Source organism: Dama dama, chromosome 24 (assembly GCF_033118175.1).
Source record: "Dama dama isolate Ldn47 chromosome 24, ASM3311817v1, whole genome shotgun sequence".
Classification (NCBI taxonomy): Eukaryota; Metazoa; Chordata; class Mammalia; order Artiodactyla; family Cervidae; genus Dama; species Dama dama.
Window position 1 is genome coordinate 49,271,922 of NC_083704.1, and position 25,918 is coordinate 49,297,839.

The window sequence follows — 25,918 nt, forward strand, 5'->3', positions numbered from 1 at the left end:
ATAGACTATCTTCTTTCTGGCCTGATTCCTGTGTTTAAACTTCTGTGCATCAGAAGGTCTGTGCGCCTGCTTGTGGTTTTGCACCATCTGGAAGTTAAAATTTGACTTTAGAAGTGATGTCATGCTTGCTTACTGCAAACTGGGCTAATGTTGGTTGAGAATTGGATGTAGTTCAGGTCAACATTTTGTCTTTAAAAAAAAAAAAAACAAAACCTTAAACTTCATTTCTTGATTCTAGGAGGCTATGCAAAGCTGTAGAGATAGAGTGAAGGCGATTGAAGGCCACAATTCAAATTCCTTTGAAGCTAAGTACATGCTGTCAGACGCATGGAAAATAAACTCACAAACAGAAGACCTTGGCTGGCACAGACTCCCTCCTGCTATGTAGAGTTTGGGTGTTGCGAGTAATGTGTTGATCATGAGCAACTTTGCTCTCCGTTTTGTTCCTGGAGAAACAGTCTTACTTAATAATTCTTACAAAAGCTCGTGTTGCTGTTTTAATCTCTTACGGACTTACTAAGATGGAGCAAGACATTGAAAGATCACACATAGCCAGAAGGCACTACAAATGTTAAGCTTACTATTGATCAATTAGAGAGTCTCTTCTGAAACGTTCTCTAGCATCACTCACTATCTCCCATGTTGTAATTTATTTATATCATGGATTTGGATTGGGCGTTTCCTTTGTCCAGATAAAGACCACCATCTTTAATAGGTAGAATGTGGGGCTAATGGGACCACAATTTCTTCTCCAATTTGCACAGAGTCCTAGTTAGACTATGTGCAGATCCCTAAAATTGAATGTATAACCCTTTCTAACCACTGCTATAACCTGCAGTGATCAACATGTTCTGCCAATTTCAAAGGAACCCACTATATGCTACCCTTTTATGTATAAACTAAAAATCACATTTTTTCACCAGATAAGAGGAAAACTCAAAGAGAAGTACTGATGTTATTCCAAGTTGGTAGATGAAGATAACTTTTTACATAGACCACTTGAGAATCTGGAATTTTTAAGCTTTAGTGCAACTGGCATGCATGAGTTTTTCATTTAGGAAAGGGGAGGTCACCAGGATATGAATTTCCCCCTCACCTCTGTCCCTAGATCTTGATAGCCATTATGTGCGAAGAGGCAGAGCTATCAGATGTTTGCAGACTCAGCAGTTCTCTCCTTCTGAAACCACAGAGTGTCCATCCTCTCTCATAATGCAGTCAGAGTCATTCAGCCAACGGAGCTTCCAGCACTTGTCATCACCTCTGCCCTTGCTGGGATCTCCCAGCTTCATCTTGCCGTCTGGGACAGAAACTAGAAAACCTCTCTGCTTGCCTACCTCCCCATCACCTTTGACATTTAAAAACACTACTTTGGCCCTCCTTTCTTCAACAGGGGTAAGAAAAGGAGATTCTTCCCTGATAACTTTTTATTTCTAATATTTTCCTACCCTGATGTGTTCTACCTAGGACTGATTGCTGTCTTTAAAATCATAAAATGCCAGGCACTTCTAGATAGTCAGTCCTTACCTCTTTGTTTTATAAGTGAAGAAACTGAGGCTGAAGACTTGGTATGCGCAAGGGAGAGTTATTTGTCCTCATCCTCACAGGTAGAAGTAGCGCTGGTCACTCAGTGGTGTCTGACTCTTTGTGACCCTATGGACTACAACCTGCCAGGCTGCTCTGTCCATGGGATTCTCCAGGCAAGAACCCTGGAATGGGTTGCCATTCCCTTCTCCAGGGAATCTTCCTGACCCAGGGATTGAATCCAGATCTCATGCTTTGTAGGCAGATTCTTTACTGTCTGAGCAACCAGGGAAACCCAGATAGAAGCAGAACCTAAAGCCTAAGTGTCTTCTTTCCTTTGTTCCAAATCGCCTTTGACTCCTTGGCCTTATAATATTTTTATATCTATTTATTTTGACTTTTTACAGTATTCCTGCTCCTTTTTTAAAAAAGTTTTTGTTTTTTTCTGTGCTCATCTAAGCTTTACTTTCAAATAGTATAACGAGCAAATGTTCAACAAGATATGCTATGAGATGCAGCAGTCCCCAACTTACCCCATCCCATTCTTCTTCCTCAAGGTAAACTCTTTAAACTCTCTATGCCTGGTTATTTCGATATCTCTCAATAACATGCTTAATTGCTTCCTAGTATTGATTTGCTTCTGTCTATCCAATTCCCAATGTGGAAGGTGAGGATTAGAGTCATCTGTCATCCTAGTGTCCTGCATCACCCATGTAAACATTTTTTGCACATGATCTTTGGACTGTTAACATTAAAAAAAAGAAAAGCTTATGTTTCCCCATTCTATTACCAACATTTGAAAAGCAGAAATTATAAAAATCTGAATTTTTTCTTTAGTGTTGTAAAGCAGTCTTTCATGAAGCTGTAGAATGGATGTCATCCACAGCATTTTCTTCCTCTAACAGCATTTACTTCGTCTTGGCCACACGTCTTTTTCTAATTTAGAAGTGTTCCTCTGTTGCCAGTCTTGTTCTCCCAGATGTCTGTGGCATGGCTCATTGTGTTCTCTGTATTCCTGGAGGATGCTACCTGGCATGGACAGTGTTGTGCCCTCCCTGGGCTCTCAAAGATGCAGAGAATTCATGTGCTTTATTTCCCAACTTTTGGCTTCTCAACATGAGATGACTTCATAACATCTTATTTCATATAAACCTTGTAATTAAAAAAATGTATATCACTGATCAGCTACACATGCAGCAGGATTTTAAGGTAGATGTAGGCTTTAAAACACATAGCCTGGAGTTGCCCATGAGCAGTATTTGATCACGCTGCTCAGAAGGTGTACTGCTGCCCCACCCACCTCCCAAGGCAGGACTGGTAGTTACTGATGACCTATCTGTAAAACTGCAGCCTTTTTTCTTTTTCCTGATTTCAGGTGGATGCACTGAGATTACGGCTAGAAGAGAAAGAATCTTTTCTCAATAAAAAAACGAAACAGCTGCAGGACCTCACAGAAGAGAAGGGGACACTGGCTGGAGAGATTCGAGACATGAAGGATATGTTAGAAGTGAAGGAGAGGAAAATCAATGTTCTTCAGAAAAAGGTGAGTACCTGACGTAAGCACTTCAGATTGCGAATTGGCATCATCCATGTTTTGTCATTTTGGAGAAACTTTTGAGTGTGTGGGAAAGAAGAAATTATTGTCCAAGAATTTTAGATTAGGGAGTGTAAACTTTAAACTTACTGATATTTAACTTACTGGTGATTGTATCATGTCAGTTTTAGCACAGCTTGATGAATTTACTTATTTGATCACCTGGAAACTAAATAGTAATTTTTTTTTCATTTACTAGCTTAAACATAGATATAGTTGTACAAATTTAGATATAAATCTAAAATTTATCATCAATTTTTCCTTTTCTTTACTGAGAATTGAGCAGTCAATCTAAAAGGTATTTTAGATGCATTTTGTGTTTACATAAACTTTAGTAGCTCTTACCTGTCAGACTCATACAGATCTTAGTGGGTGTGAAGTAATATTTACACCCATTACTTAACTGGAGTCCGTGAGACAAGGTGTAATAAGTTGCAACACAGTGACTTAACACAGCAGATACTGCACCTGGCCAGGGCTCTTCTTTCTTTCATTTTCTCCAAAGTAGGGGATCCAAGTCTGGGGACAACACCCAGATTTTTCTTTTGAAGAATTCCTGTTTGCTACTGTGTACAGTTTTGGTGGGATCAAAGGGTGCCCTGCCTTCCCCAGAGAAAAGGGTAGGCAAGAAGAGAAACTAATACCTGCTCTTTTAACAGAAAGAAGCTGTTGGGAAACACATAGGGCCCTCAGATTAACAGGCAGCAGCATGGAATCTGAGCAGAAACCAGTGTGGAGAAGCAGGAGCTGGCTGGCCAGGGCACCGCCATAGACAGGCATGTCACCAGGCAGCTGCAGACAAATGGGACCTAACTGGCCCTTCTCCTGGTGACGTTTGCTGCCATCACCTCTCACCTTATTTGTATTGACAGCAGCCTAGCTGTTTTTCCTGCTTCAACCCTTACTTTTCCTATTGAGTGTTCTTAACATTCAAACTGGAGTAATTCTTTTAAAACAGGTAAGTGTTCATATCACACTCTGACCAAACCTCTCTAGTCACAACAAGCTACCTAATTTGTGGGGCCAAGTGCAAGATGAAAATATAAGACCCTTTATTCAGACTTTATGGAGAATTTCAGGATGGTCATAGTGAAGCATTAAACTAAGTATGGGGCCCTTCTGAGTATGGGGGCCCTGTGTATGTACGCAAGTTGCATGCCTGTGAAGCCACGTCTCCATCCTCAGTGGTTTCCATCCTCACAGGATATTCTCATTAGTTACCCATTTTATACATAGTAGTCTGTGTATATCAACCTCCACCACCTGGTTCATCCCAGCCCACCTCTCTCCTGTATCCATATGTTTGTTCTCTACATCTGTGTCTTTGTTACTATTTTTCAAATAAGATCATCTGTACTTTTTTTTAGATTCCGCATACCTGTGTTAAAATATGATATTTGTTTTTCTGACTGACTTCATTCTGTATTACAGTCTCCAGGTCCATCCTCACCTCTATAAATGGTGCAATTTTGTTCCTTTTTGGGCCGAGTAATATTCCGTTGTGTATATGTACCACATCTACTTTATCCATTCCTCTGTCGATGGACATTTAGATTGCTTCCGTGTCCTGGCTATTATAAATAGTGCTGCTGTGAACATTGGGATGCATATATCTTTTCAAAGTGTGATCTTCTCCAAATATATGTCCCAAAGTGAGATTGCTGGATCATATGTTAGCTCTATTTTTAATTTTTTAAGGACTCTCCATACTGTTTTCCATAGTAGCTGTACAAATTTACATTCCCACCAACAGTGCAAGAGGGTTCCCTTTTCTCCATACCTTCCCCAGCATTTATTATTTGTTGATTTTTAAAATTATGGCCAATCTGATAGTGTGAAGTGATACCCCATTTTAGTTTTGATTTGCATTTCTCTAATAATTAGTGTTGTTGAGTGTCTTTTTATGTGCCTCTTGGCCATCTGTGTGTCTTCTTTGGAGAAATGTCTATTTAGGTCTTCCATCCGTTTTTTCATTGAGTCGTCTCTTTTTTTGATCTTAAGCTTCATGAACTGTGTATATTTTGGAGATTGATCCTTTGTCAGTTGCTTCATTTGTAAATGTTTTCTTCCATTCTGAGGATTGTCTTTTCATCTTATTTATGGTTTCCTTTGCTGTCCAAAAGCTTTTAAATTTAGTTAAGTCCCGTTTATTAATTTTTGTTTTTATTTTCGTCACTCTCAAAAGTGGGTCAAAAAAAATCCTGCTGAGGTTTATGTCAAACAGTCTTCTGCCTATGTTTTCCTCTAAAAGTTTTATAGTGTGTGGCTTTACATTCAGGTCTATAATCCATTTCAAGTTTTATTTTTAATTTATGGTGTTAGGGAGTATTCTAATTTCACTCTCTTATATGTAGCTTTCCAGTTTTCCCAAGGCTTTTTTCTCCATTGTATGTTCTTTCCTCCTTTGTCATAGGTTAGGTGACCATATGTCTGTGGGTTTATCTTTAGGCTTTCTACATACTTTTTAAAAAAAATACTCCTTTCCATTATGGTTTATCCTAGGAGACGATATAGTTCCCTGTGCTCTATAGTAGAACCTTGTTTTTTATTCATTCTAGGCTCCCTCATTCTTGAGGAATAAATGGCAGCACTTTACTCAGTAAAGATTTTGGGAAGGCACTTTCAATGCAGAAGTGACAAACAGCTTCTTTTGCTGACATGAATATTTTGCAAAATTTTAAACTGCCTCCTCCTGCCCCCTCCACCAGATTTAAAAGTTTGGAATCAGTTTGGAAGTTCTAGAACAAAGCCAGTTATATATTATGGCTCCTTTCGACAATAGGATAGCAATCCCACTTATTTAAACTGTTCCAGTGATGGACTTGGAAATATTTCATGTATATTTGGAGAGGTTGTTTAGCTTAAAGTTTTCAACATAGTGATGGGGAAGGAGTACTATTACATCTGCAGTGTAAAAGAGAAATAATATCTAAAGAAGTGATGCACACAACTCAAAAACCACTTCAAAATGTGGAAATAATACAGGAGCTGATGAGCTAATGAAAGATTGTCTTTGGGACTGAAGACTTCTTAGAGCTTTGACCACACTCAGCATAAGTGGCTGTTTTAGGGCAGGCCCAGATTGGAACAGCATGAGCTTTGGATTAGGGTGTGTTGGCATGGAAGAATAATAAGCTCGTGTCAATGTCAGAGGCTCAGTGTTACTTAATATTTCTTTCCCATAGACTCTCTGGCAACCAGCACGGTGTTTTGATGCCAGTAGAACTGGGTATGCTCCTTTCATAGCCATGTTTAACCTGGTGAAGCTAGGCTTGCACCTCATGTCTGTCAGCTTTGCCTTCAAAGCCCTGGGTCTCAGAAGTCTTGTGTGCTCCGTAAGCCAAGTGTGCAGGTCACATGTCTGGGCAGCAGGCACAGACATGATGCTCTCAGCCTTTTGTTGCTTGAGGAAGGAAGTGAAATTGAATAAGCAGAGAACCCCAGGTGGCCTAATATCTCTGATCAGACTTTTGTAGGAAAACAGAAGTCATCGATAATAGATCTGGTCCTACCATACATGTTTTTGGCTTCACTCAATAGTCCCAAGAAATAGAATTCTTTTAGTACAAGTCAGAAAGGTGTGTGTACGGAAATGGTTTGGTGTGTTATCCCCATGCAGCTATGATACTAAAGTCAGAGGAGCGGCACAATTTTCTTGCAGCAGCCGTGGCGTTCTGTTCCCATACCTGAATTCAAGCTTCCACTGATGAAGTGCTACCTTTTTGTAGGAAATGTCATAAAACCTTGATGACATTGTACATTTGGAAAGTGTATAATGACTAGGATTTTAGGACATGGTAGCATTATTTGAACCAGATCAAATTCAGACTGCTGTGTAGCTCCTAGATTCTTGCAGCATAAATTTACTACCCAAGAAAAGTTCTTTTTTTTTTTTTAAGCCATTAAATTGGACAAAAATTCTATCTCCATTTTCATTCTAGGTCTCAGTCTCAAAAGCAATGTGAATTTATAGAGCAGAGGTACTTTATTTACTTGGGGTAGAGAAACAGATGGTGATCTCTCTGGACACTAAATTCACTAGCTGCTTACTGGGCTTCATGGATTGCCCTGTGGGTTGGAAAGGGCCGGGAGAGAGAGGTTTATAGTTCGCTCCTCGGAGTGGTAAGTGTGGACCTGCCCACTTTAGCAGCTTTATTCTACCCATTTGGAAATATGATGGTGGAAAATTCTGTATGACAACAGAGGAAAGAAAGCTACAGGAGTATGGTTATTAGTGTAGTGAGTTGCTTCATGAAATGTATATTAAAAAGTTAAACTCGAGAAGATGACTATGAAGCATAGAGATTTCCATGTGAGCATAAAATTGATGTAAGGTATGGAAGACTTTTTGACTCATTTGAGCCTTTTTCAATGTTAAACATTCACTGTTAAAGAGATTTATTTGCAAATCTCTTAGTTTTTTAAACATGTGAAAAATCATATTCATTTTGCATTTACTAGGGTTCCCTACGTGTCAGTCAGTCACTACTCTAAGTCCTGGAGGTTTAAAGAGAAAAAAGACTTTCTCCAGTCCTCAGGAAACTGACAGGCTGGTTGGGGAGGTAGACTTGTATAATGTGGTCTGTTAGTAGAAACAAAGCACTTGTTGGATGCAAAGAGCAGAAGCTAGTTCAGGCTACCTTAAGCAAAATGATATTTACTACAGGAGTATCCAGAGCCCCAGTAAATTGCTGGTAGAACCAGATTAGAGATGATCGAGAATTAGGACAACTCTCGGAGACCAAGAGAAAGCAGACAGTGCCTTGACCATGTAATGCAGAGTTTCTGGTTAAGTGTCTTCTCTGCCACTGGCCACCCTCACACCTTCCCCTCTTTGCCCTCATGTCATGCTGTTACAGGTCAAGATTCAAAGTCCTGGGCCAGAGTTCCAAAATTCACATAAATGCCTCTCATTAGCAGCATCTAACCAGACCCTACCTAAAAGGAATCTGGGAAATGTGGTTCTTAGCTTTACTCCTGTGGAGAAGGCAATGGCAACCCACTCCAGTACTCTAGCCTGGAAAATCCCATGGATAGAGGAGCCTGGTAGGCTACAGTCCATGGGGTCGAGAAGACTTGGACATGACTGAGTGACTTCACTTTCTCTTTTCACTTCCATGCATTGGAGAAGGAAATGGCAACCCACTCCAGTATTCTTGCCTGGAGAATCCCAGGGACAGAGGAACCTGGTGGGCTGCCGTCTATAGGGTCGCACAGAGTCAGACATGACTGATGCGACTTAGCAGCAGCAGCAGCTTTACTCCTGAGCTTTCCACTCAATTTTTGTGTCACTTAGTTTGCGAGGTCTTTGCTGACACTGTAGACTGGGAGAGCTTTTACACCCCGTAGAGAACCTTTTTTTTTTTTAAACTCACTTTGAATTTATGCACCCCTGCACCCCTTTAGTGAATGTTGTCTTCCTTCCCAGGGCTAAGCTTCTTGAGTGCCCCAGCCATCATGATCAGGATACCTCCAGCTCCTAGCAAAATTCTTTTCAAGTGATGGTCCTCAGTCAATATGCATATGATGACTAAATTATGTCAGTAAATTCTGAATGAATGAAAATTTGGGAGAAATTGCTTTGAGAGTCACTCCTGGCCCAAGAATATTGTTAGCTGTAGAAAGAGTCATTTGCCCCAGTGAAATGTCAAACCCACTTGTTGTTCCCAGAGCAGTGTGTTCTGTGTAGGCTGCAAGATGAAACTGTTCCGGAAATAGAAAAGCACAGGTAAGGAGATAATTGCTGCTTTACCAGCATCTGTTCCATTACTCTGAGAAAGTAAAGATGGATGAAGACTCTGAGTGAGGGAGCTTAGTCACTCTTCCTTAACTTTCCTTTTTAGTAAAAAGAAAATGTCACATTTACAGAAAATACTGTTTTGTTCCACAAAGAGGATGCTTCTTTTTCCATTTCTGACTTCTCACTTACTGGTTTATTAGAGGCATGACATTTAATGAGAATGGTACAGTGAAATTGCTGACTATCAATGGTAATTTCCAATTATGATCATAATGATAATTTTCATAACAAGAATAATCCAGTATTGACTGAATCCTTACTATATACAAGACACTGTACTCAGGGCTTTGCATCCTTAGGTTGAGTCCTTACAAAAAAAAAAAAATACTGACATGTAGTTACAGTTAAAATCCCTGTTTTTTAAATGGGACACTGGTTTAGTGAGTGACTTGCCCATAGTCACCTGGCAAGGAGGTGATAGAGCTATTTTTAACTACCACACTACTCTGGCGTTTTTCTATTCATGATCCTGCCTCCCTCATGAGACAAGTGGAATCTTTTTTTTTTAAATTTTTTTATCTTTTTCGTTTATTTGTATTAGTTGTTGTTTAGTCACTCAGTTGTGTCCAGCTCTTTTGCAACTCTGTGGACTATAACCCGCCAGGCTCCTCTGTTCATGAATTTCCCAGGCAAGAATACTAGAGTGGATTGCCATTTCCTTCTCCAGGGGAACTTCCCAACCCACGGATCAAACCTACATTTCCTGCATTGGGAGGCAGATTCTTTCCACTGAGCCACCAGGGGAGCCCCCTCATTAACTTTTAGGGATGAGCTAAAATATAATTTGAGCAATTTACCTAAGGCTGATACACAAGGATGCCTGTTTTTAATACCAAATTGGCAGAGATATAGCTACTAAATAACGTGATGAAAAATAGGAAAAAAAAATAAAAAATATGACATTAGAACTGGATTTTTTTAAATGTGTATTAATCTTTTTTTAGAAAAAAAGATAGTAGTGACCTTGAGTTTATCTTTTCCTCCATGAAATTCTTCATGTACCATGAAGCTTTTGGTTTGTTTTACAGCTTCCTTTTCAAAGGAGTGCAGCAAATTTTGCTCTCATTGTATTTTCACTTTGTTTTGGTTGTTGGCTTTTAAAGGACTGAGACCTTGAGAGACATTTTGAGACATCTAAGCAGCTTTCCTGGACTAGTCGCAGATGAACTCATGGTTCAGTAGACTCCTCACCTAGTCCCAAGGGGAGCAATCTGGGAAGCTGCTCCACTTTGCGGTGAGCAAAGGTCACCTAAGGTCAGACCTCAGTGTAGGCAAGTTTGCTCTATATCTGAAGCTAGGAACTTGGCTGACACTTGGGGCTTGGGGCCACAACCAAGGTGGCTGTGAGCCTAAGGCAGTGTTCTCAACTGGGCTGTACTTTACAAGCCCCAGCCCTCCAGAGAAACGGTTGGCAATGTCTAGAGTTCTGGTTGCCACAGCTGAAGGATTGCGGCAACTGTCTGGAGGGGAGAGGCCAGGGGTGATGCTAAACATCCTACAGTGCACAAGAGACACCCTTCCTCTTGGCCCCTGCTAGAGCAGATTACTATCCAGACCTTTCCTGGCCTCTTGGGCCCTTTTATTCCTGTGTTTGGGCCACCCTTCTCATCTTGGATCACTATGCTCCTTGCCTTGAGATAGTAATCCTTAAAATGAGTTTTACTTAGTATCATGATCATTTGTCTGTAACATTTTTAGCTTTTCTCTGACATGATTATAGAAAGTTTACAGAGGTGAACATCTTGGGTGTGTGTGTATGTGTGTGTGATTGAACTATTAATATTACTGTTCTATAATTTTCATGTTAATCACATAATATGTAAGTCACATGATATCTTTCACATATGTTAAAAAGAGTACATTTATAGCACTTTTGAAGTATTAAAATTACTAGAATTGTTAAAACTGATCTGACTATTTTGATCAAATCAACTACTTTGGAGAGAGATGCTGTTTAACTTTAGTATATAGAATATATGATAGAAATAAAACATCTGATTTAGATAGATGTGGGTCACCTATCAGAAATCACCCAGTTTAAATTTCTGTAGCTAACTGCCAACATTTCAGTCATTTGGAAAAGATCATTAAGACTATATTTTTCTGACAAAAAATGCACTTCATTTGTTCATTGTTGATTGAATGTCAGTTAACCTATGTTGCTTTGATATCTGCAGCTAAAAATGTATTGTCTAGGTTAGTGTTCGTGATTTGCCAGTTTTCTTTTGAAACTGCCTTCTTCAGTAAAAAATATAAGAAAAAGCTAACTTACTGTATTATATGGGCTTCCCAGGTAGCTCAAACGATAAAGAATTTGCCTGCAATGAGGGAGACCCGGGTTCGATTTCTGGGTTGGGAAGATCCCCTGGAGAAGGGCATGGCAACCCAGTATTCCTGCTTGGAGAATTCCATGGATAGAGGAGCCTGGTGGGCTATAGTCCATGGGGTCGAAAGAGTGAGACATGACTGAGTGACTAAAACACACACACATTGTATTATATAATAAATTCTCAATGTATGTTCTGTGTTTGGAGGGTAGCAGTATGTTATTGGGTCTAAGCAAAAGCATTTTGAAAATTGAAATTTTGAAAAAAACAAACATTTTGAAGCATCTCAAAAATGTTTGATTCCAAGGCAAACCATTCAGTATTACAGTAATCCCAGTCTATGCCCCAACCCACTAATGCTGAAGAAGCTGAAGTTGAATGATTCTATGATGACCTACAATGCCTTCTAGAATGAACACCAAAAAAAAGATGTCCTTTTCATCATAGGGGACTGGAATGCAAAAGTAGGAAGTTAAGAGATATCTGGAGTAACAGGCAATTTTACCTTGGAGTACAAAATGAAGCAGTGAAAAGGCTAACAGAGTTTTTGCCAAGAGAACACTCTGGTCATAGCAAACACCTTCTTCCAACAACACAAGAGAAGACTCTACACATGGACATCACCAGATAGTCAATACCAAAATCAGATTGATTATATTCTTTGCAGCCAAAGATGGAGAAACTCTGTACAGTCAGCAAAAACAGAACCAGGAGCTGACTGGCTCGGATCATGAACTCCTTATTGCCAAATTCAGACTTAAATTGAAGAAAGTAGGAAAAACCACTAGACCATTCAGGTATAATCTAAATCAAATCTCTTATGATTATACAGTAGAAGTGACAAATAGATTCAAGCAATTAGATCTGATAGACTGAGTGCCTAAAGAACTATGGATGGAGATCTGTGACACTGTACCATCCCCAAGAAAAAGAAATGCAAAAAGGCAAAATGGTTGTCTGAGGAGTCCTTACATATAGCTGAGAAAAGAAGAGAAGTGAAATGCAAAGGAGAAAAGGAAAGATAGATCCATCTGAATGCAGAGTTCCAAAGAAGAGCAAGGAGAAAAAAGAAAGCCTTCCTAAGTGATCAATGCAAAGAAATACAGGAAAACAATAAAATGGGAAAGACTAGAGTTCTCTTCAAGAAAATTAGAGATACCAAGGGAATATTTCATGCAAAGATGGGCACGATAAAGGACAGAAATGGTATGGGCCTAACAGAAGCAGAAGATATTAAGAAGAGGTGGCAAGAATACACAGAACTATACAAAAAAAGATCTTAATGACCAAAATAATGACCACACTGCTGTGATCACTCACCTAGAGCCAGACATCCTGGAGTGCAAAGTCAAGTGGGCCTTAGGAAGCATCAGTATGAACAAAGCTAGTGGAGGTGATGGAATTCCAGCTGAGCTATTTCAAATCCTAAAATATGATGATGTGAAAGTGCTGCACTCAATATGCCAGCAAATTTGGAACACTCAGCAGTGGCCACAGGACTGGGAGAGGTCAGTTTTCATTCCAATTCCAAAGAAAGGCAATGGCACAGAATGTTCAAACTACTACACAATTGCACTGATCTCACACACTAGCAAAGTAATGCTCAAAATTCTCCAAGCCAGCTTCAACAGTATGTGAACCGAGAACTTCCAGGTGCTCTAGCTGGATTTAGAAAAGGCAGAGGAACCCGGGATCAAATTGGCAACATCCATTGGATCATAGAAAAAGCAAGAGAATTCCAGAAAGCCACCTGCTTTATTGACTACGTGAAAGTCTTTGACTGTGTGGATCACAACAAACTGTGGAAAATTCTTCAAGAGATGGGAATTCCAGACCACTTGACCTGCCTCCTGAGAAATCTGTAGGCAGGTCAAGAAGCAACAGTTAGAACCAGACATGGACAATGGACTGGTCCAAATTGGGAAAGGAGTATATCGAGGGTGTATATTGTCACCCTGCTTATTTAACTTATATGCAGAGTACATGATGTGAAATGCCAGGCTGAATGAAGCACAAGCTAGAATCAAGATTGCCGCAAGAAATACCAATAACCTCAGATATGCAGATGACACCACCCTTATGGCAGAAAGTGAAGAGGAACTAAAGAGCCTCTTGATGAAAGTGAAAGAGGAGAGTGAAAAAGCTGGCTTAAAACTCAACATGCAAAAAACTAAGATCATAGCATCTGGTCCAATCACTTCATGACAAATAGATGGGGAAATAATGGAAACAGTGACAGACTTTATCTTCTTGGGCTCTAAAATCACTGTAGATGGTGCCTACAGCCATGAATTTAAAAGACGCTTGCTTTTTGGAAGAAAAGCTATGATCAACCTAGATCGCGTATTAAAAAGCAGAGACATTACTTTGCCAACAAAGGTGGGTATAGTCAAAGCTATTGTTTTTCCAGTAGTCATGTATGGATTTGAAAGTTGGACCATATAGAAAGCTGAGCCCCAAAGAACTGATACTTTTGAACTGTGGTATTGGAGAAGACTCTTGAGAGTCCCTTGGACAACAAGGAGATCAAACTAGTCAGTCCTAAAGGAAGTCAGTTCTGAATATTCACTGGAAGGACTGATACTGAAGCTGTAATACTTTGGCCACCTGATGCGAAGAACTGACTCATTTGAAAAGGCCCTGATGCTGGGAAAGATTGAAGGCAGGAGGAGAAGGCGACAACAGAGAATGGGATGGTTGGATGGCATTAATGGCTTGATGTACATGAGTTTGAGCAAACTCTGGGATTTGGTGATGGACAGGGAAGTCTGGTGTGCTATAGTCCATGGGGTTGCAAAGAGACATGACTGAGGGACTGAACTGAACTGACTGAAAGGCATTTTACTCTGGCATCATTTAATACATTGTGTCTTTATTATTACATCAGGTTTGTGTCAAGGGTTTCAGGCCAAGTTCTACAGAACAAACAAGCATGCATGTTTGCTATTTTTATCTGGATTTTCCCAGTGAGCAATGATCTAGGGAAGAAACAGCTTGATTTTAACCAGTTGATACTATTGATCATTTTATCCCAATAAAATGATATTTCAGAAGTCACTTTTTTCTCTTGATTTGAGATGGTGGCTTCCTTGGTTAGCCTTAGTTTCTTGGGGAAGCAGTGAATTCACCATCCGTCTCCATTGTGTATATTGCTTTTCTTCTAAGGGATTTGAAGTTGCCCTTCTCTTAGAGATGACATTGATGAAATTACATTTTATTACCAAAAGAACCAAAGCTAAAAAATTCTCTATGGAGAATTAAAGAGATTTGGAAGCCTGTTCATTTATTCATGTGTTCAGTCAGCATCTGTAGGCATTGTACTCAGCTGCATCTTTCTACCCCTTTCCCTCTGTTAAACCAACTGAATATTATTTAACTTTCAAAGACATGTTAAAATGTGTATGCTGATGAACTATGGACAGTCCTGAAGACAGAAAGATATGAGAGAACATAAACATGGAGGAGACTTGATGAACGCTGCTAGTCCAACCTTTTCTTTTTCCCTACTCAGTACATGAGTTCTGAGATTAAGAGACTTGTTTAGGGTCAGAGAACTATTTAGTGACAGAGCCTGGGCTCTGATTATATTTTTTCCTTTTCCTTCTCTCCATTCCCCTCTGGTATCTGAGGCCTGGGGCATCATTGCCCTGTTCTGGCCAATTTGCCTTTCTTTCCTACCATTCAGTTATCCAGTGATACATGTTCAGCATCTGTAATGGTCTGAATGCTCTGCAGGCATTGAGGAATACAGGAACTATTGAAAAAGGTACAATTTCTGCCCTTTGGGAGTTCACACTCATGGGGAAAAAAAAACCACTGAATAGGCAATGGCAAGGTAGAATATGATGTGTGCTATGCCAGCCAGGTACCTAGTGCATATAGGAGGGACACCTCACCTATTATGGGCAGTAGGATGGTAAAGGAGGACTTCTGGAAAAGTTGATAACTAAGCTGGGATCTGAGAGAGTATAGAAAGTGTTGTCCAGTGAAAGGAGTGAGAATAGTATTTGCAAAGGTTTGCCTAGAAGAGGCAGCACAATGCATTTGGCGGAATTAGAAGTAATTTAATATTGATGGACTACACTCCCCATCCCATTTAGGAAACAAATTTCAGGGAAGTTTTTCTACTGTTTGTTTTTCTAGAAATCAATATTTTATAATTAAGCTTTGAGAGTCATTTTGACTTCCATAGTATAAATGTTCTCTTCCAATCCCTTATGACTTGCTAGTGGCAATAGTGATTATCTGTGTTATTTCAAAATGCAGTTCAGGGCCAGATCATGCTGAGAACTGATGCTTATTCATTGAGAGAGCTGATCCTGAGCCAGGGGAGGCAAATTCTCTTTTAAATAAATATTTGCCTCTGTGTTAAGACCTTATATTCTGTACTCAATTTCAGCATGATGGATTTTTAAGAAGTTTGTTTGTGATTACCTGTAAAACCTCTTGAAGATTTAAAATAAAAATGCCCAGAGTGCCCTGACCGTGGCTGCTATCCTGAATGGGTAAAGGCCTCTTGACACATCTGTCAATCTCAACTGCCAGCTGCTGTTGTTCTGTGATAAGAAATTAGAGGTGGTTGAGCTTTTACATATTTCAGTCTGGGGATGGTTCCATTTTTCTTCCCACGTATTCCCCAAGCCATTTGATTTAAATCACCCTTATTTATGTGGGAAGGAAAATTTTCTGTGTGTGTTTGTTACTCATCCTGTGTTTGGCAATGGATTCTACCCTGCTGTGAAGAGTTGACACATATCTATATTAGCATTTATGTTGTATTTATTGTACAGTGATGTCTGTAATTAAAAACTTTTCTAATATGTGTCCTAATTTTCCCCAAAGAATAAATGTAAATTGTAAGTGATGTGTTCTTGGGGCACATAATTCCATAGTTATTGTGGGTAAAGAAAGGTTAGTCACTCAGTCGTGTCCAACTCTTTGTGACCCCATGGACTGTAGCCTACCAGGCTCCTCCATCCATGGGATTTTCCAGGCAAGAGTACTGGAGTGGGTTGCTATTTCCTTCTCCAGAGGATCTTCCTTGACCCAGAGTTTTAACCGGGTCCCCCACATTGTAGGCAGACGCTTTACTATCCGAGCCACCAGGGAAGCCCTATTGTGGGTAAGGGACCCCTTAATATTGTCCTGATATTGTGGTCTCATTGTCATTTCTTCCCCTTTATCCTGACTTAATTATACTATACCTTTTGCATACTGCAAGATATAACTGCTTTAAATAGACTGTTTTTCCAGAAGTTGAATTCTAAATTAATGACATTGAGTATATGGCAGTTTGAGGTCTTCATCATGACATTTTATCACACATCCTTTTAAGATAGCTGGGTTTTGAGAATGAGCAATAGCACCAACATGTAATCAACTCTTGGGTAATATAATTAGTTTATAAAGCAATTTATAATTTTAGCAAAAGTGCTATGGTAGATAGAATTCTAAGATGGCCCATAAGACTTCACACATCTCTGGTATGTATTCCCTGAATAATGTCCAGGATGTGAATATGATATATTTAAATAGATTATGTTATATGGCACAGATCGCTTTAAGAAAGGGAGATTATCTGGGTAGGTTTAACCTAATTGTATGAGCCCTTTCAACCTGAATGCTGAGGTCAGAGTCAGGGCAGTAATGGATTCAAAACAGGAGGGGGACTCACTGTGTGAGCAGTTTTCCCCTTGATTTGAAGATGGAGAGGACCACATGGCCTGAAGTGTGACAGCCCCTGGAGCTGAAAATGGCTTTTGGTGACAGCCTGCCAGGAAGCAGTAAGTCAGTCCTTACAAGAAACTGGATTTTGCCAATAACAAGGGTACGATCAGAAGTGTTTGGTTTTTTGTTTATTTTTCTCTACGACCGCCAGGCAAATACTCATTCTAGCTGACACCTTGAGTTCATTCTCAGGATACCCTGAATAGAGATCCCAGCCACACTCTGCTGAAAATCTGACCTACAAAGTTGTGAGCTAATAGATGGAAATCGTTTTAAGCCACCATAGCATTTTGTTGCACAGCAATAGAAAACTGACACAAGGGCATGTTAATATAATTCTTCGGTAGTAATAAACCTCTCACAGAAATCAGGAGGCAAGTAGAGAGCAGTGGAGTTCACAGGATATTTACAAGGCATGTTGGCTCACAGAAGTGGTAGGGCTTGTTACTTTAATGAAAGCAGTTTGTGTTGCCTTTGACTCCAGCTTAGAAACCATGGAAGTATTTATAAATTTTTATAATTTGAGGGGGATTTGCATGATTCAAGATGTATGAATAGAAACAAACCATTATTATACTTCTCAGTATCATTTCAGGTTGCATAATTAAAATTTCTTGAAAAATGATGTCCTATGTCTGTACCTATTTCCCTATCAAATCCTGAGCTCATGCAAAGGAAGCAACTGTGTCTTGCTCATCTTTTTATCCCTAGTACCAAGCATGGTGCTTGACACCTTGTAGGTGCTTGATAAGTGTTAGTTGGAAAGTTGAAATGTAGTAGAATGAATAAACAAATCTCTCCAAAGTTCTGTTGAGATTCAAGGTGAGTAAACAAATAGGAATGGCTGTATTCCAATAAAACTTTACAGAATGAGCAGTTGATCAGATTTTGCCCATGGGCTGTAGTTTGCTGAGCTCTGGTGTAGATCACAAGTTATTAGAGCCTAAAGACATTTCTAACATTTAACTAGCTTCATGGCTGGTTTGAGATTTTAAAAAATGCGCTCCAAATATTTGATAGAGTTGAACAAAGTGTACTTCTTTTGGGGACTGTATTTAGTGTTCATCTTAGACATTGCTGTTGGTGCAGTGGAAGGTAAGTCACTTGCTTCCAAGGGTGAGGTCTTCCAATGTTTCTATTGCATTCTATGTCTGTTTTTTGTGAGTGAAGTCTGAATGAAGCAGAGCTAAACAAATAGGATGTGCTCGAAAGAATAGTGCTGATTGACTTGGGGTGGGAATATTTCTTTCTCTAATATTGGAATATAAAGTTAAATTCTTTAGGTTGCACATGACAGTTTGACTTGTAAAAGGGTATATAAATATATATAAAAGGCTATATACACTGAGTCTTTCTCCAATTATGAATGTTTGTGAACTTGTGACAGCTGGAGGTATAGACAAGGGTGGCCACATGGGAAGGTAAGATAAAGGCTAAGATTCTTTGCTACCTTTCTGTGTTACCAACACATTTCATCTGAGCTTGCAGGAGAGGGGTCTTTAAAAAGAGATAGATAAAATGCCAAATAGCTAGGGAAAGATAAATGTGGAGGTAGTAGACCAAAGCTGGTTCATCTACTGATTCTTCAACTAGGAATTCATTCTAAGAAAAAATTAAGGATATAGGCAATTAGTCACAGCCTTGTTCATGGCATGGTTCTTTATTTATTTATTTATTTTTTGCCTGAAGAGTGAAAATAATATAGAGGAGTGAATAAATGATGATATATTTCTACATAAATCCAATAGAAATGACATTATAGAATAATGTATTTAATGACATAAAAAGATCTTCACCTTATTTTGCTAAGTGAAATAAACTGTGTTCAATTTTTATGTACGGAAAATGAAAATGCCTGTTTTCTCACACCCTCACCACCGTGCTACCACCTTGTTTTTGTTTATAAAAGTTTGTGTACGTACACACACACACACACACACACACATACACACACACACATACACACACACACACATATATATACACACACACATACACACACATATATGCACACACACATACACACACACACACACACACATACGTACACACACACACATATACATGTGGGCTTCCCTGGTGGCTCAGCAGTAAAGAAGCTGCCTGCGATGCAGGAGCTGCAGGAGACACGGGTTTGATCCCTGGGTCAAGAAGATCCCCTAGAAGAGGGCATGGCAATCCACTCCAGTATTCTTGCCTGGAGAATCCCATGGACAGAAGAGCCTGGAGAGCAACAATCCATAGTGTTGGAAAGAGTTGACCACAACTAAAGTAACTTAGTATGCACACATACATAAACATAATCTGGCGTGCTACAGTCCATGGGATTGCAAAGAGTCAGATAAAAGTTATCAACTGAACAAATATATGAACAAATACATACATTCATGCATGGATGCATCAGTGTAATTAGTTTGTTAAGAGCATAGACTGTGTCAAGCTTGGCTTTTAATCTCATCTTAATGGGCTTCCCTTGGAAGAAAAGTTATGACCAACCTAGACAGCATATTAAAAAACAGGGACATTACTTTGCCAACAAAGATCCATCTAGTCAAGGCTATGGTTTTTCCAGTAGTCATGTATGGATGTGAGAGTTGCACCATAAAGAAGGCTGAGTGCTGAAGGATTGATGCTTTTGAAATGTGATGTTGGAGAAGACTCTTGAGAGTCCCTTGGACTGCAAGGAGATCCAATCAGTCCATTCTAAAGGAAATCAGTCTGAATATTCATTGGAAGGACTGATGCTGAAGCTGAAACTCAATATTTTGGCCACTTGATGCCAAGAGCTGACTCATTTGAAAAGACCCTGATGTTGGGAAAGATTGAAGGCCGGAGGAGAAGGGGAAGACAGAGGAGGAGATGGTTGGATGGCATCACCGACTCAAAGGGCATGAATTTGAGTGAACTCCGCGAGTTGGTGATGAACAGGGAGGCCTAGCATGCTGCAGTCCATGGGGTCGCAAAGAGTTGGACACGACTGAGTGACTGAACTGAACTGAACTGAATGGGCTTCCCTGGTGGCTCAGTTGGTAAAGAATCTGCATGCAATGAGGGAGACCTGGGTCTGATCCCTGGGTTGGGAAGATCCCCTGGAGAAGGGAACAGCTACCCACTTCACTATTCTGGCCTGGAGAATTCCATGAATTGTATAGACCACGGGGTTGCAAAGAGTCGAACTGAGTGACTTTTCACTCACTTAAGGGCGTTTTAACCTTAGGCAAGTTACAGTTTCTTTGCCTCATTTTCCCTCTCTTTAGAATGAGAATAAGCTGACTTTGTCTCAGTTCTTCTCAGCATAGTAGGTATTCAAAGAATTATTCAGTATTTGTTGAATGAACAAGGTGCCCATTACTGCTGGTCCACAGGTAATTATTTTATAATAAAAATCAGAACTTAAGTGTTACCTCCATCAACTCTCTTTCAAAGAACTTGGAAAGAAAATTGAATTACTTTGTAGGGATTACTTAAAATTGACCTTTAAACTTTTACACAGTAAAATTCACTCTGTGTCGCAGATCTGTGGGTTTGATGAAGGCATGGAGCTGTATTACTACCTTCACGGTCATGATACAGGACACTTGTGTTACTTCAAAGCTTCCCTTGTGCTGCCTTCTCCAGTCAACCCTTCTCTTCTGCCCCCAGTCCCTGGCAACCGTTTGTTCCCCATACTGATAGATTTTCCTTTTCCAGAATGTCATAGAAATGAAATTATAGAGCATATGGCTTTTTGCATCTGGCTTCTTTCACATGGCATAACACATTTGAAATTCATCCATGCTATAAAGCCTTTATCGATTGTTCCTTCTAAAGATAAAACTTTTTAAGATAATTCCCATTATTTATGAAATGTCTATATCATAACCACATGAGTTTTTTATCCCTGAGGTTGTCCTGAAGCCAGAGTTGTGACAGTATAGAATGTTAGCACAAAAGAAGGCTGGAGAAGCAGCCTGGTCTAATTCAGCATGCTGAGGAGATGAAGTTTCTGAGAGCCAGAAAGCAAATGCATTATTGCAGGTGAGCTTAAGTTAGAGTTAAGACTAGAATTAAGAATCTCGATGTTAAATAGCAAAGTTACATTGTAGATCAGATAGAAGAAACCATTCTAGTGATGAACTAACTAGTGGAAAGTTCCCTGAAGGGCGGTGAAGTATGTGTGTGTGTCTGATGTGATGTATTGTGTTGAAATAATGACCTTAAATTATTTTTAGAAGGAAAACAAGCCAGCACTTTTTTTGTGTTTAGATTTAGAATAAAGGACCTTCTATCATAATTACTTTTTAAAATAAACTATAGTTGATGTATCATACTATATAGGTTATAGGTATAGGATACAGTGATTCACAATTTTTAAAGATCATACTCCATTTATAATTATTATTTAAAAATGGCTATATTTCCTGTGTTGTGCAATATATCCTTTTAATTTATTTTATGTATAATAGTTTGTAAGTCTTAATCCCCTCCCCCTCCCCTCTCCTCACTGGTAACCATTAGTTTTTCCTTTATATCTGTGAATTCGTTTATTTTTTGTTATATTCACTAGTTTGTTTTATTTTTTAAATTCCACATATGTGATATAATACAGTGTTTGTCTTTCTCTGGCTTATTTCACTTAGCATAATACCCTGCAAGTCCATCCATGTTGTTGCAAATGGCAAGCAGTGAGTTTGTGTAATCTTCCTCAATTTTTTTGCATTTATCGTAAGCACTGGTTTGGAGAATGTCCAGCAGGTGTCATAGTTGTTACTTTCACCCCTGAGGTGTGTAATACAGATGGTAATTGGCAGGTTAGCAAACATTTGGTCTGTCCAAAATGTCCATTAGACATTTAATATGTGCCAAAAGGTTCCTGATATGTGGTCTTGTCTAAAACCATTTGGCATGGATGAAATACACTTGTGGACATTTTGGGTAGGACCAGATTTCAAGGGCCTATTGGCATGGACCAAATGTCTTTATGGATATTTGGGCTGGACCAAATATGACCTAATATCAAGGACATTCTGGCATAGACCAAATGTCTTATGGATGTTTTGGACAGGACTGACTTAGCACACACACACAAATGTGTCCTACATGTGTTGACTAACTTTTTAAAAAATTTTAATTGGAGGCCAATTACCATATTGTAGTGGGTTTTGCCATACACTGATATGAATCCGCCATGGGTGTATGTGTCCCCATCCCTTCCCTCAGGGTTGTCCCAGTGCGCTGGCTTTGAGTGCCCAGTTCCATGTGTCGAACTTGGACTGGTCATCTATTTCACACATGGTAATATACATGTCTCAATGCTATTCTCTCAAATCATCCCACCCTCGCCTTCTCCCACAGAGTCCAGAAGTCTGTTCTTCATATCTGTGTCTCTTTTGCTGTCTCGAATATAGGGTCATTGTTACCATCTTTCTAAATTTTGACTAAGTCTTTTAGACATGAGAGTTTGGTGTGGTGAGCACCAGATCCCCACAGAAGGCTTACACCAGATCCTGAAGTTGTAGAGGCTGTGTAGTTTGCTTTGAAGCCTAAATTAGAATGAGTCCTTTTAATGTGTATTATTTATCCTGTTTATCTTTTATTTCTAAAGGCATAGTACTAATTTATTTAACAATAACTAGAAAAATATTTTAAAACATTTTAAAAGACCTAGTTCAATTTTTAAAAAATAAATGAATATTTTTATTTCTTAAAGACAGAGGTAAAATATGGTACTTATATGTTTTCTGCTGCTGCTAAGTCACTTCAGTCATATCCGACTCTGTGCGACCCCATAGATGTCAGCCCACCAGGCTCCCCCGTCCCTGGGATTTTCCAGGCAGAAACACTGGAGTGAGTTGCCATTTCCTTCTCTCAGTTCAGGTCAGTTCACTTCAGTTCAGTTCAGTCACTCAGTCGTGTCCGACTCTTCGCGACCCCATGAATCGCAGCACACCAGGCCTCCCTGTCTATCACAGACTCCTGGAGTTTACTCAAACTCACGCCCATCGAGTCAGTGATGCCATCCAGCCATCTCATCCTCTGTCGTCCCCTTCTCCTCCTGCCCCCAATCCCTCCCAGCATCAGGGTCTTTTCCAACGAGTCAACTCTTCGCATGTGGTGGCCAAAGTATTGGAGTTTCATCTTCAGCATCAGTCCTTCCAGTGAACACCCAGGACTTGTCTCCTTTAGGATGGACTGGTTGGATCTCCTTGCAGTCCAAGAGACTCTCAAGAATCTTCTCCAACACCACAGTTCAAAAGCATCAATTTTTCAGAGCTCAGCTTTCTTCACCATCCAACTCTCACATCCATACATGACCACTGGAAAAACCATAGCCTTGACCAGACGGACCTTTGTTGGCAAAGTAATGTCTCTGCTTTTTAATATGCTATCTAGGTTGGTCATAACTTTCCTTCCAAGGAGTAAGCGTCTTTTAATTTCATGGCTGCAGTCACCATCTGCAGTGATTTTGGAGCACCAAAAATGAAGTCTGACACTGTTTCCACTGTCTCCCCATCTATTTCCCATGAGGTGATGGGACCAGATGCCCATGATCTTAGTTTTCTGAATGTTAAGCTTTAAGCCAACTTTTTCACTCTCCTCTTTCACTTTCCTTCTCTAGTTATGTTTAAATAAATTAGTACTATGCCTTTAGAAATAAAATTCAGAATTACAGTTCATAATATAAAAATACCTCTATAAATAACATTAAGCATTTATATGCTAATTTAAGTTGGTCACAGTAATGCACGTTTATACCCATGTGCTTATCAGTTCATTTTCCTCTATCTTAATTTAAACCTTTTTTTTGGTATATTTAGCAATTGATTGAATGACGCAGATACAGAACTTAGGTATCCAAGGTGATTTATGTATTTGCTCCGTTGATGATAACTTTAAGTCTTTTGTAAACATGGCAGTTGTCATAAGGAAATATATATGTCATATTTGTCATATTCAAATCTGAAATCTTGGGAACAGTTTTTAAAGTTGAGTCTTCAGTTTAGACTCTAGCTATGTCTCTAGTTTTGTATTTCATTTTCGTTTACTGTTCAAACATTTGTTGTACATTTCTGTGTGGTTTATATATTTTTTAACATCAGTGCCACAAGAGCTTCACTTAGAATTTTAAGCTAAATTTTTTTTTTCCTTTGAATAATCTATCCCTTAAAGTCCCTTCCCTCCTTTTGTGGCGTCTCTACCATTAAGGATATGAAAACTTGCAGAGACTGTGCTAATTGTTATGATAGTTGACAAACTAGTTCGGTTAGATGAGTCTCCCAATTGTAGTGTCAGCACAGATTAGGTTAGACCATGGAGAGAAGGAAAAAGTAGAAAATAATGTCCAAAATGCTTAAAATGAAATGAGCTGTGACAGAGAAAGGGCCTGAGGCACCATCCCTGTGTTGAATTGAAGGAAAAATCAAGAATATCAATTTTAGCTATTGAAATTGCCTTACAGTACATTGGAGGTGCTAATTTGCTTAGACATCTTTTGGCAACCTTGCATGTAGAATCTGCTTAGTCCTGTTGTTATTTATGTGCAATAATGCCTGCAGCCAGAGAGCTATCTTTCTGGACTTGCCTCTTTCTAACTGAGAATAAAGGCTTGAGGAATATGGGAGATGTCAGTAGCAACAAGCAACTTGAATTCCTCAAGATAAAGACCATGGCTGGGAAGAATTGAGCAGGCAAGAGAAGGTTACTGACTCCACATTAATAATAAATTTACGAGAGTACAGAACAAATCATGCCAGGCCATCTTTATCGTTTTCTAGGTGGACGTGCAAGATTAAAGAAAGGAATTCAATAGCTGTAATATCTGGAATTGAGTAAATCATCTAATTCAGTGTCTCCACAAATCTTTGGGGGCAGTGGGGGCGGGGGCAGGGGATGGGGAGAACCTCAATGAGAATTGGCTCAGAGCACTGTCATGTGGATTCAATTTGGCTGTTGTAATAAATTACAATGGAACAAGGTCCATTGGGACGATGTTGGGATCAATAGAAGGTCAGGCTGTAACATCTCCAGCAGTGGTCTGGAAGAATGGATAACACACTTTATTAAGCTTGGCAGGCCAGGCGTTTTTGGTACTGTTGTGGTCCACCACTGTCACTTGCCTTTATGAAGCACCTGTCGGGTATGGGGCACTCTGGGGACTGCTAGAATGTATACAGTTGTCCAAATGGTCAACCTGTTTTAAAATGATGGTAATAGGTACAATTTATCGAATACTTACAAGGCTGCCATGCATAGTGTTAAGCCTTTATCATGGATTATTCTTTCTAATGTTATTGGTAATACCTTAGGGTTTTTTTTTTTTTTTTCCCTCTCTGTCTCCATTTTGCTGTGGGTAACATGAGACATACAGAACTACTGTAGGTAATGCAGATGGTATGTAGTAGCAATAGGTTATGAAATGAGTTAGTCTGATTTTTACTCTTAACCACTGTCTATGCATATAGTATTCCTATGTGCTCATGGGGGAACAGTATGTTCCTTTGTTCACTTATTCTTTTGTTCATTCATTTAGCAAACATCCTAAATATACTTAAGATTTTCCTTTTAGTAGAGGAGACAGGGCTGATTCTGAGTTAATTTTCAATAATTGGTGATGCCATGACTCCGATATAGATACAAAGTGAATATACATTAAGGATTTTACTTAACTCTTTAATCAGTGAAGGGACAAGGCAGGTATTAGAACTGGATAGAAAATCTCGAGGCCAGAAATATTTATAGATCAGAAATACTAAAGTGAATGTGCAAATGGAGGCAAAACTGGTTTTTCCTCCCAATGGAGAGAAAACTCAATATAACCTCTAGTGGCCAGTTTGAAATTTGTCTGATTATAGGCAAAAATTATTTTCTTTGCTATGAGTTATCTGCAATTTACCAAGTTGCAAAATAACTTGAAGACAGTGAAAGACTAGAAATCAGATAACCTAAATGAATATGATATAAACAATAGTT

The 25,918-nt window shown here is 39.3% G+C and overlaps 1 protein-coding gene across 1 annotated transcript in view; it reads left to right on the forward strand.

Moving 5' to 3' along the window:
* ERC2 (ELKS/RAB6-interacting/CAST family member 2) overlaps positions 1-25,918 on the forward strand; it is a 988,080-nt gene that overhangs the window by 383,943 nt on the left and 578,219 nt on the right. The window contains exon 7 of the mRNA XM_061129191.1: positions 2,897-3,064. Within this exon, the coding sequence (XP_060985174.1) occupies positions 2,897-3,064 (168 nt within the window). The remainder of the gene's footprint in view (positions 1-2,896; positions 3,065-25,918) is intronic.